The sequence below is a fragment of the Dermacentor albipictus genome, chromosome 1 (genome assembly GCF_038994185.2).
Source record: "Dermacentor albipictus isolate Rhodes 1998 colony chromosome 1, USDA_Dalb.pri_finalv2, whole genome shotgun sequence".
Lineage (NCBI taxonomy): Eukaryota > Metazoa > Arthropoda > Arachnida > Ixodida > Ixodidae > Dermacentor > Dermacentor albipictus.
The window spans coordinates 131,014,270-131,027,302 of NC_091821.1; the positions used below are offsets into that span (position 1 = coordinate 131,014,270).

General features: G+C 45.4%; 1 protein-coding gene across 1 annotated transcript in view; it reads right to left on the reverse strand.

Moving 5' to 3' along the window:
• LOC135896833 (luciferin 4-monooxygenase-like) overlaps positions 1 to 13,033 on the reverse strand; it is a 29,619-nt gene that overhangs the window by 11,591 nt on the left and 4,995 nt on the right. Inside the window, exons 3-9 of the mRNA XM_065425314.1 lie at positions 10,429 to 10,636; positions 7,851 to 7,957; positions 4,901 to 5,103; positions 4,199 to 4,364; positions 1,719 to 1,890; positions 449 to 549; positions 188 to 332 (exon numbers count right to left, since the gene is read on the reverse strand). Coding sequence (XP_065281386.1) covers positions 188 to 332; positions 449 to 549; positions 1,719 to 1,890; positions 4,199 to 4,364; positions 4,901 to 5,103; positions 7,851 to 7,957; positions 10,429 to 10,636 — 1,102 coding nt within the window. The remainder of the gene's footprint in view (positions 1 to 187; positions 333 to 448; positions 550 to 1,718; positions 1,891 to 4,198; positions 4,365 to 4,900; positions 5,104 to 7,850; positions 7,958 to 10,428; positions 10,637 to 13,033) is intronic.

Below are 13,033 nucleotides of genomic sequence, written 5' to 3' on the forward strand. Positions count from 1 at the left end.
ATGTAATGTAATACGCTTCTTGTCCGTAGGAACGCAAGATTGTTTATTAGAAGAGATACCTCAGTTGCAGGATGCCTATAGCCGAACTGCTTGTAAAGCAAGTGTCGTGTAGCATGCCTGTCAGCGGTGCTCATAAACTGAGTACATGGGATGTGGCAATTTTGTGAGGAAGGTAACTTTTGCGCACCTGTTTTTAAAAATCCCTCCTCGTCGTAGAGTTCCGCGGTGGCTTGATTGTTGTTCAGATATCCCATAGCGCAGCACGGGCTCTTAATGCGAATTTCTCCACGCTGACCAGGTCCAAGTTTTTCTCCTGTGCTCATGTCCACGACCTGCAGGTGAATCACGTTAACGGCAGAACATCAACTGTAGCGACCGGTGGGTTGCATATCAGCAAAATGTATATCGGGTACATTAGGTGAAACTGGGAATACAGATGCTTACTTACTTTGAGGCTAGACATGAAGTTAGGCGCCCCGATGCAGTCGCTACCAACGCTTACTCCAAGAGAGTAGGTTCCAGCGCCGAAGCTCTCCGTCAGCCCATAGCCTGTGTAGACGCGAATTATTATACAACGCCATATGTGGCTTGCAGTAGACGGATGATGCGAACGATAGCATGGACAGTCATGAAACTAACTTACATACAGTGCGGTCAAAGCTGCACTAGATATTGACTCCGTCGTTCACATTTGCATTCGGGAATCGAAAGGAAACGCAACACGGTGACGCAGATCAGCTTAAGCGCTGTCTAGTGAGAGTGAGGGTAAAGCATGGATGGTGTGGTACGCCTTTCACCCTTTGTAAGGAATTGGGTAGGATGTACTTGATACAATTATTTGGTGCCCTCTGCGTTAAGCTTAATCGGTTGTTAGTGTTTCTTCAGATCTATGTATCAGAGGCCGACACGTTGCATCCTTCCTTTCGTCGGTTTTCTCCTTTATTCATGGTTGTTTGACGCAATTCCTCAAGCTCTTCACTGAAGGCAGTTTACGCGGAAAAGAAATTGGCGAAGAAAGTGGCAAACATGGCTCCTCATGACAAACGTCAGAGTACACATATTTTCATCGAGAAGCTGGAGGACTTCACCGCCCGAGACTAGTGCAGATAGCAAAGCTGTCTCAAATTACACGTTTTTCGGAATGTCTGCCGTCAGAATTTATACGCTTATTTTTCCAAACTAAGCAACCTGGCTCACTGCTCGTCATGGCGTCGACGTGCACGTAGAAGTTGGACGTGGTACTAATAATTTCATTTTCCATGTTTTATCGCGATGTCCCGCAAATGGTGTAGAGGCTTAGCTGCAGGTTACCTAAGACAACAAACGTGGCTCACATTTACGCAATTGACATCCTGGAAGATATTGTGATAGTATTCACATTTTCCACTACGTAATTATTGCTCAATCACATTACTTATCGTTGCGTCGAAGAACGCTCTTGTCACGAACATTTTGCTGCTGGCGCCGGACTACAATGTTGTATAACTGTCGCGTGCAAGTTTAAAACACAAAAATATGATGAATTATCGTTAATTCGAAGTTAACTGCCACATCTTGGTAAACTTATCATGGTCCAGTATCTTATACTCGCACTCAGTGTCTGCCTATACTCCATCAGATGAACCTAAGCTTTCCGTTTTAATGCTTTCTAGATGGATGTATCCCTTTCAGAAACATATGTCCTCCATAGATTATTTACGTGTCCACAAAGTGCTTACCTTGCCCGACCGCAAAGACCTTTAGCTTGGTCCGGGCCTCAGCTACTAAGTCTGGCGGCGCTGTGCTTCCAGCTAAACTAACCATCATCAGGCTGCTCAAGTCGTACTCCTCTAGCAGTGGACTTTTGAGCATTATTCTCAAGTATGTTGGAAACTGAAGCAAGAATGAAACCTGCAGAAGAAAGGCAGAAAAAAATATCAGTTTCGCCCAAAGGCGAAGCACTGATAGCGATAGCAAAGCATTAGACAATTTCACGAAGTAAGGTTATTGCTTTTATCGGCCGTACGAATTGCAGTAAACATCACTTAATAATTAAATTAATAAGCATGGTGTCACACGCGCACAGAGAAACTCTAACGGATCTCACTAGATGACTGCGAGCACTCGCTATCACAACGCTATATGGCGATGAATAGCGCTGGAAGCGAATGCTTTCGTGCTGCTCTGACTTCATCGCGTCTGCCAAACTTAGATTACATGACCTCCAAAACTAGACGAGCGGGAAAACAGCACTTATGAAGTGGCCAGACATCTCGTCTTGTCGTTAGCCTTTGCACCCATTGCCAACTACTACCGAGATTCGATGCGTGGGCCACATATACGCTCAGCCGCACGGACAGTCATGTGCAGCCACGGCCGGGCTAGAGGAAGAGACGCCCGCTCTTCTACCCTAGCGCTCGCTTGATCACGTGACTTACAACATTGGACGAGCGCTCGGGTAGATGACGCACTCTTAGACAAGTTTGCACCATTTGGCACTTGTCACCTAACAATATGCGTCATCTGTCTTGTCCGCATTTCTTTTTTTAACGCTGCGAGTCCGGTACTTCCAGGTCGCGAAAGGCATGCGCGTTATCAACGTCAGATAGCATTCTCGGCAGAAAAGTAGCGAGCGCAGAGTTTTCAAGTAAGGAAACACAAGCAAGGCAGATGACGATTATTGTTGTGGGACAGGCATGACTGTCTCTTCTAACACTTTATTTGCGCATTACGTTGACCTTGCAATCTCTCTTTCCATTCCAGTGAAATATTGATTGCAGCTGTCTCCGTATTTCTGAATGTAGACTCAGGAAACCACACACCGGAAGCTAAAACTGCAAACCTGAAGTGCTAGTATTGTGACCAGAAAGCAGCAGTAAATTTCCTCTTCGGCACTGCGCCAATTTAAACTCCAGTTTTTTTATTAGTATCTATCTTGTGCTAACTGTGTAATCGTACGTGTAGATGTATGTGTAAATTAAGCACAATTATTTAATCGATTAAAAGAAACAGGCCATTATACGAACAGCATTTATGAGCTATCGAAGGGGCTTAACGTTGCAACTGATGCTTGCTCTTTGAAACCACTAGGCAGGCGGTATATGTTATAGACATCAGCGCGAAAAGACGCGCAGCGGAATTTAGTTAGCTGAGTTAGGAGAATCAAATAGTCGAGATTGCCAGCTTTCTCTTAATTGATGCCCAGACATCCTGAACAACTCATGCCTTATAAGAAGACAAGAGAGTGGTTCCTCGCGGGGTAAGCCATTATATAAACAGGCTTCTGTTTCATAGCTATAGGCCTGGGTATCGCCACGTAACACAGACAAAGGAAGAGCCTGTGTTACGTCGCGCTGTCCAGACATTGCGATGAATCCGCACCCACTTTCTCACCTTTCAGCCATTCTGCAGGCTTCTGTTTGTAGCTGCAGAGGATACGCGCCGACGAACAAATGGCTGGATGACTAATGAGAAAATTGTAAACCATCCTGGAAACTTCCTGATCCAGCTTTCTGTAGCTCTTCGCACAAGTTACGTGGGACACTCAGTATACGGCCATTCTGCTTCTCGGTAACAGACCCTAAACACTAGTGACTGTCGGTGTACTCAAACTGCCTCCTATTACAAGGCTACAATCCAGACTGCAATTACGCAGTGTTACCGCTCGTTACTGTGACCGCCGTAGTTGCCAGACGCGCGTGTGTTCGCTCATGAGCACACGGTACCTGGCATACAGCTGTCGTAACGGTAACTGCAACACGGTAAACGCTTTAATTAACAGCTCATAAATGTGGTGTTTGCTTTCTCGGAGTAAGTAGGTTATAGGCGTATTTGTGGCACCTCTTGTGGGGTGGCTCCTGTTTTGCCATAATTCTTTGTATTGTGAAGAACTGCATAGACTTGGTGCATGCAGGTCCCGTGTTGTATACTGAATGTTCACAGCCGCAGTAATAATGGGCAGAGTTGATTTGTGCAATGACGTATTTTCAGCAGCTAAAGAGATAAAGTTCACAACACCACTGACATTATAATCCGCAGTTTGTGAATAAGCAAAATGCGCGTTTAATGAACTATTTTGATGATGCTCTTTTTGCATTTAGTGCTCTGATTTTCCTTCAAACACCATACAAAAATGGTCATAGACATGCAGATATATTTGAAAATTTGCTTTTCTTCAGTTACGCTCTTGATGCAGACGCACCATATATAAATCGCATACCTTATGCTTAGCGATGGCAGGGATGAGCACATTTGGATCTGGGCAGTCTGAGACGACCAGCGTGTCTCCTCGACTGAGGACGCTGTTCAACATGAGTATCCCTGACGCGTGAGAGAAAGGAGCCGTGCCCATGTGACGACCTGGGCGAGGGTTTTTCGGTCCTGCCCTACTTGGAACGAATAAAAACAAAACAAAAGAAAAACGTCGTCGTTATTTGACATCATGACGTGATTTGCTATGAATATGAGCAATGAATTGTGAGCAATGAGGGTATGCTCACTCCCACATATGACAGTTTATTCTCCAAACACACACACACACACACACACACACACACACACACACACACACACACACACACACACACACACACACACACACACACACACACACACACACACACACACACACACACACACACACACACACACACACACACACACACACACACACACACACACACACACACACACACACACACACACACACACACCAGAAGTAAGTGTCTCTCTGTCTCGAACACTGCTGCCTTGAAATTAGGGTTGTGATTATTCAATGGTCGGACAAATTTGCTGCTTCTTCTATTATTATTATTTTTCAAAGCCACATCCACACGTATGCAGGAACAGCTTCTGCTACCCACTGCAACTATGATGTGCAGTCCATCGCCAGTAAAATAAAAGCAGGCACCGCGGTTCTTACCCCGCCGAGATGTATTGGGCGACGACGTTCCTGTGCGAGATCATGACTCCCTTGGGCTTGCCTGTGGTGCCACTCGAATACAGGACGAACAGCAAGCTGCCGGGGTCCGCAGCAGCCGGCGGTGCCTGGCGCTCCGACAGCGCTGTCTTTCGCAGCGACGCGAACGGATGCGCCCCGGCGTGGCTGCCGAACACCACCAGCGTCTGCGGTGTTGGGTTCAAAGCACAGACGGCACGCACAACTGAAATGCGCACTCAATTTGCAAGCGTTACTCCACGCCGCGGGGGCTCTGGGGCGTTGCGCTGCTGAGCACAAGGCTTCAGTGCCCGACCGCGGCGGCCTCATTCCAATGGGAGGAGAATGCAATAAACGTTCGTTACCGTGCTTTCGATGACGGTTAAAGGAGCCCGAGTGGTGAAAATTATTCCGGAGCCCTCCGCTATACGGCGTCCTTCGTAGCCCAACTGTGCAGTTTCACTACGCTAAAGACCCCGCATTTTTTAAAGTGAAGCTTTCTGTGTGAACCCTCCTGTACTTTCCTGACCGTGGGTGCTCCCTTGCCAAATAGCTCATCCTTAAAGGAATAAATTATGTGCCAAATGGTGGGATCGAACGTCGGACCCCAACACGCCAGCCCAATGTGATTTTTATCTTACATGGTATTTGCTGCATCATGTATAATGCTATATGTCAGAAACGTGCAAGCACTAGCCAATACATCACATATTAATGGCTCAGAAAGGACCTATGAATCAAGATGTGCATACCATGCACCAAATAAAAACTACAAGTATTGCATTTAGGGTGGCTACGACAAGCCCCTCATCAAGAGGTGGTACCGGTTCGGCAGAAACTCTGTTAGGTCATACATGTACTTCAAGTGGCCAATCCTTTGAGAGTACGAAAATTTCGACGAAACAGTGGGCTCATCGTTTTGGGGTAACATGCATGTCTGGTATTAGCTATGTAGTCCAATTAGGAGAAACATATCAAATGGCAAAGTCTTTGTGAAGTGCAATCATGTTTGGGATGGTTATGCAGATTCCAAATAAAGTCTTTCATAAAAGTAATTTGAAGCACACCCCAAAACAATATTAGCTTATGAAGCAATGCTTTGCTTTGCTTCATAAGCAAAGCAAAGCATTGCTTGCTTTGCTTGCATTGCTTGCAAGCAAAGCATGCTTGCAAGCAAAGCAATGCTTTGCTTGCAAGCATTGCTTTAGAAAAACGACGCCTGGTTAATGGCGCTGCACTTCAACGCCTGCTGAAGACAATGACTGAAGCACATCATAGCTGTTCTTAAGAAACAATGGCATGGGAGTGGCAACGAAAAACTCTGGCGAAGGCGGCGAAACTGGGTACTGGGAGCATCGGTGGGGGGGAGGGACGGTCAAAATCAAACTGCTATGAAAACGTAACAAAATCTGCAGTGACGTGGACCGAGGGTTGGCGATGAGTTCAGATATTTCTTTGGAAAACGTCTGGGGTACCTCCCGTTGGTGACGCATTTCTTCAATGAAGCTTAATTTCGAATTTATCATTAGTTTTATCATTCGCTGGGACCACTAAGGAAGACGTGAGTGCCGTTAAGATAGCAATTTGATTAAGAACACAATGTTTTTTTCTCGCTTCTATATGATGTACTAGTTGCTATGTAGATCAAGTCAATTTTTTCCCACCCGCTACGAGGAACAAGTGCCAGTGGCGAATCAGAGCACAAAGTTTTTATGTAATATCTACTGAAGATAATGCGTCTGATTCAATGCTAGTGAATATATTGATGCCACATTTATTAATGAGTCATTTATGGGACACTCAAACACGTGGTGAAGTAACAGACTTATCAGGTGCGTGTTTATGCAATCCATTCCTTTGTTTTAGTACGTCATATCGTCTGTAATCTTTTCATGGTTTCGCAATGAACATTTTTCCGTATACCACGCGCTTATCGAGTACGGGGGAGTCGGCGGATGAAATATTGCTGTAAAAACATATACGAACTTTCCAAGTTTCACTATGCTGGTCACACGTAATTGATTTTATTAAACACAACATTATTTCCCGCGCTATATCCTTTCAACTCTTTTAACTCCTTTGTCCCATGGTCTTATTATCATCCCACGTTCAAAACTGAAGCAACTACCGCCGTGGCATCGTTGAAGTCATGTCGTTAAAAACAGTAGTGGTGTAACGTAGTCATATGTATTTCAGAATTAGGGGCACCAAGTCACTCTGACGGCAGCTTTCGGAACGAAAAGGTCGTGTATATATCCAGGCTCGCAAATTACAACGCATATAAATTACGTTCGCGGATCAAGACGCTTGCATGGTAATTGCGCATTTGAACAAGCGCAACGCAGCTGCCGAGAAAAGCTGCTGAGTTATGATTGCTCATATTTTTTTAAACATTTAGTTACTCGCCGACTAAGCATAAACGCCGCTTTCTGCGCACATGATGAGGACAGAGAAGAGGCTAATACACACGAGCGCAGTCTCTTCTCGTCTTGTGCGCAAAAAGCTGCATTCCTGTCCTACCAACATGCCCAAATAGTCACCTTAGTGACTAAGCATAGCTTTGAGCAAGTGCCCCGGTTTTCGTTAAATAGAAGCCCCTTCAATGAAGTTTCCGTTATTGAAGGGCATTTGTTTCACGAGTCTCGAGATGATTATTGGCAAGAGCCAGTTGTATGTTAACTTTAATAGTGGTGCCAAGCACCATGCAAAAAAAAAAAAAAGGGTTCCCCTTTGTAATTGGTTTTGTCATACTGCTAATGTGAACATGTGCACAAAAATACTGATGGAAAACGTCATCTTACAGTCTCTACGCGAATTAAGAGGCGTTGACGCTCTCGTGATCTTAAATATCCTGTATCACCTTCGTCAAATACTGATAACTGCAATCTGTGTTTCAAATACCGCACGACGGGAAATAGACAGGAATGTGACGTACCTTGATGGACGGGATCTCCTTCTGGGCAGCGACAACTTTGTCCACATTGTCTTCGTCACAAAACACAACGCTGGGGCTGGAATCTTGGAACTGGTAGCAGCACTCGCCTACGGGAAGAGGAGGAAACACGTGGACTTGCAACGGTCGCTTTACGATGCGTGAAAATAGGCCTGCGAGAGTTTCACACGTCCAGCGCGGCGTGCAAAATTGCATCGAGATATCATGCGTGTTGGGCACTACATTCGGCGCCTTCCTTACTTTCCTCACAATCGTTCCATTCATCAACGCCGCGGGATAGATTAAATAGGGGAATAGCACGATTCTTCGCCAATGATTCGATCGTATTATAGAACTAAAGACAGACACATAATGTAACAGCGCCATTTTGGCGACTTTAAACCAGGATATAAACCAAGAGAGAGAGAGAATGGAGGAAGGAAAGGCAGGGAGGTTAACGAGACTTTGTCTAGTTCGCTTCTCTTCTTTTTATGTCCTCACCGCCCAAAGCCGCGCTGTTACATGTCAAAAAACGCAGAATCAACTACATCAATATTTGACGTGAAAAGGGACTTCTTTAAGTGCTAGCTCTCTGTTATTCGTTGGACGTAAACGTGCATGTAGAAAGAGTGCGTGTAAAGCAATTTGTGAAAGGGAGGGCTGGATGCCTCCACGCTTGTGCCATGCAGTCCCTCCTCGTGTACGTCAGGCCACATTGGCGTTTCCTGCCGTTGGTGTAATGAACGTGTTCTCCTTTTGCGATGGTCAGTGTGGGACAGGGGCAACCCACGTGTTTTCACTCGTAACCTAGCCGAATATTTTGAACGTGCGCATAACCGACGACATTGTAAGATGCATTTAAAGCATTCTGCGGTGGCCTTCTAAGCAGACGAGTCGCAAAATATGTAGGAAGTAAAAGACACACATAAGGCCGCATTGTCAATGCTGAAACACATTCGCGCAGTGAAAATCGTATTTCAAGATCGAGAGTTGGGGCCTCCGAAATCGCGCGCGCGTTGCCACACCATGGGAGCTTACTCGCTTGTTATGATTATCACATGCAGCATGAAAGTTCACCCTGTCCCCCTCACTGCTCCCCGTCCTACTTGAAACAGAAAGGCAGGTACCTGCGCCCATATTTTTACCTGTCCGGAGGGAGCGGGAGTGTTGATTTGAGCCAACGAAACTTGTAATGTATTACGTTGTATTTTAAAACCCGTACATTAAATTATCTGAGACTCCTAGAAATATATAGACACATTTTAACAGGGAATCAACGACTCAACAAAGTGAAGCGGTGCATTTTTGAGAAGTTGCACACAGCCGCCATTGTGCTATAGAAATACGCATCTGGAAGTCAATGCATTTAACTTGCACGGGTGAAAACATGCCTCATTAATCAGAAGACGGCGATGTGCATAAAATCATTAGCATAAGTGATTATTGGTATTCCACGTACAGCCAATATTTTTATTCCCCGCCGCAGTGTAAATGCACGGTGCAGTTCGGCGAACGGCCAAGAGATGCGCTGTGAATTATTGGGACCTACTTCACGTAACCTGAAAGCCTAGGGTTGGCACACGGTAGAAAATATGGGAAACATAATGGCAGCCTTACTACTTACAGGGCTCGTAAATCCAGAGCGCATGACGGGAAAATAAAATTTTGAAATACGAATAAAAGCAACAACAATAAAAGAAAAAAGAATTAGGCAGATATGCTCTCAAGAAGAGACAGGTAACAACACCATTTCCTGTCGTCACTGGATGGAGGCAGGATATGAATGGATGCAATGGCCCTCGTGGCAGATTGTGAGGGATGGAAGTAGCTCGCCTAACTCTTTGTCCTTATAAACCATCTGAGTCGTCCGTTTTTTTTTATTATAACCAATAAAACTCGTTCTCACTCGTGACACCTCCCCCACTTCCCGTAAGCACGGTAACAAAGATGAAAAAAAAGAAGTTAATGCTGCCCTCTTGAAAAACAGTGCCGTGTTTTATTCCTTTCATCTCGTGTCCCTGTTCCCTAGCACTGGTATCGCATGAAGTCAAACCAACAAGCCGAACGCAATGTGAAAGCAACCTCCAAGGAAGAAGCACACTCGGAAGAACATGATGTGAGATCGCGTAGGTATAATGCGGAAAACAAGAGGTCGCCTGGCGCTCAGTTAAACAAGGAGATGATAACGCAAAATGCTGCATTTGTGCTATAACAGAAAAGAAAGTAAGATATAGCGAAGGAAAAGACGCAAATAACAAGCCGGAAGTAAGACGGAAATAAGAGTGCATTTCCCATTTCGTGCTTTTATTTGTCGACCTCTGTACAGGCGTTTGTGCAGCATTGCAATGTCAGTGCTTGTTCATATTGTGTTTTCCTTCCTCTCTACCTCAATTCTCTCTCTCTTCAACGTCTACTTATATCCCCTCTTTGCTAAAGAGTTGGCAGGCGTTGTGTCCCTTACAGTGGCCTGTAGTTGGCAGCCTGCTCCCCCGCCATTTCCCTCTCCGTCCGCTGTACAGTATGTTCGATTTCCTATCGAATAATATTAGTAACACCGTGACAACAAATGTGCTTCACTAACGCTGCGAAAGGTTGGGCTTTGCGAACACGACGCGGCCTCCTGCGAGCACAACACCGTAGAAAGCGACGATGGCGTCCAAACTGGTGGCGCAGTGGAACCCCGCCATGTCTCCCGGTCCGAAGCCCAGGCAGCGCAGGCCGGCGGCGACGCGGGAACACTGCTCTTCCAGTTCTCCATAGGTGCACTTCTCGTCCGTGCTATTCTCGATCTGTGGTTGGGGCAAAATAATAAAAAAAAGGAGAGGCGTAATAAAGACAACGAGCGAAAGATACGTGCGGACACCAGCTGATAAGCCCTGGCGCTTCGCCCAATTCACCCACTTTCTCTGGCAGCGAAGGTCTACAGTGTAGGTCGGGAAGGAGGAGTCACGCAGAGGTCCGCATTTATTTGGCACCGATAACTTTTTGCGGGAGTGCTTAGCGCCCCTGCAGGACCTCCTTGTTTCTTGACGTAGGGTAACTTATTCGTTGACAGTGCAACATTATTCTTGCACTGATTCACCTAAATTTAAACGCCACTCCTTTGTTTCGATGGTATGCCACGGTGGTGTAAAATTGTTTAAACTTAATAAATGTTTATTGCATTAATTTGTTATCTTAACGCTGAACAAATTCTGGCCAGAATGCATGAGTCTGCTTACAATGTTAATACTATTTAAATTCTTCTACACGAGGACTGCGTAAGTATTGACACTTACATTCGCTATGGAAGTGACACTTTCGAAGCATTTCATGTTCGTATCGCGCTGTCCAATAATATTCGGCAGTGTGCATGTATACAATGTTCGGTGCACTACCTGAATGCATAGTGCGATTCACTGCGTTAAGCGGGATCTACATTCGATGCTTATATAATGTTTTCAGGCGCGCAGGGAATACTGGAATCGAAAGTCGGCATTCTGACTGCACTCTGAAAAACAAAGGCATCTTCGCTGGGGCCGTAATGGTGATAAGAGTACACGCTGTTGCAGGTTGCTTTTGAGCGATAACGGAAGAGAGATAGCGTGCCGTGGGCAACGCTGCGTCCTTCGCTCCCGTTATCAATGCCGATATCCAATGTTTCTCTTTGAACAAGCTCACCGAGGATGTCACTGAGAGTGTCCTGGCTCACAATAGCGAACCGGTGTAGAAAAACCTGCTCTGGAATGTCTCTGTGCATGACTTTAAGCGGAGGCTCGTGTGTTCCGCCTTACGCTATTATCAATGCCAGCACCCTGAATCCAACGTTACGGCCTTTCATGATGCCACCATAATGACAACATAATGACAACATAATGACAACACTCGTTCACTTATGAAGACTTGGTTCCCTTAGTATACGCCACGATGGCTCCGTGGATATGACATCCTGCTACTGGGCCTGAAATCGTGCGTTCGATTCCCAGTCGCGGCGGTCGCATTTCGATGGAAGCGGAATTAATGCGCGGTCGTGTACCGAGCCTTGATTGCACATTAAAGAACCTCAAATGGTCAACAATAGTTTGAATTCGTTCGCTTCGGCGTCCCTCATTACCTACCGCGCAGTTCCAGGACGTTAAACCATGCAACTTTCCTTGCTTTTTCTTACACCAACTGCGTGAATGGCATCTTTCGGCCTTGCACGAGGAGAAAGAGAGAAAAATAATATTTACGTTAAAATTAACTAAATGCTACACCAATGGCATCGAATGCACTCATAATCTCACAACCTAAATCGTTTGTAAAGAAGAGCATATTTGTCGGAAGCACTGGAAACAGCTGAAGGTCTTTTTTGTCCTGGCTCGGCTTTCTGGGATTAAGAATGTTCTCTGCTGTAGAAAAATCAACTCACTTATATCAATTACTTTCATGTGAACATAGAGAAAGATAAGAATGTTTAATGATACGAAGAGCAGCGAGGTCGGCTTGAGGTATATTCCTCTAGTTAGCTACCCTGCGCTGGGGGAAGGGGAAGGAAAAAGGAACAAGATGGGTGATGATGACGAAATAGGTGGAGAACACCATGCGGATGTATACTGGGAGTCTAAATTCGAGACCCGCGTTTTGAAAAAAACAACAACAACAACAGCTAAGGACTGGATGACTCAAAATAAAATTGAGAGCACCGCCAAGTATCTTTGGTTAGTGTGTGGGCAAGTCTACTGTACGGGGTAATTGTTCCTTTTTCTCCTTTTTGGTTGCGGAACTTGAGCAATATGACACGCACTCTGGCCACGGTTGGCTGTCGAAACGAGCAAGAGCAACAGAGAGCATATGTCGGTCTCGCTGTTATTGAGGCCAATCTCATAGCACGACGTCTATATCGATTCAAGCAAATGACATTGTTGGAACTGTGGAGATTCAGTGTGTGTCGCATAAATTGTAAATCTGGGATTTCTGCGCTGAATTTAGGGTGGTGACGTTGACATAAGTATCCGCTGAGTTTGCGGCGATATAAGAACAGAACGCGAGTGTCTGAAGAAACCGAGTGTGTGAAGTTACAAAGAGAAATATTGCTACATTTATTGCACATTCGCTCTTTTTGTACATTAATTTGGCAGTCAGACGAAAAAGCTTCTTACGCTTTTTACAGCTAAACAGCTTTTAGTAGTTCGGTGCAGGGTTTCCGGATTCTCTGTGCGCGCGTT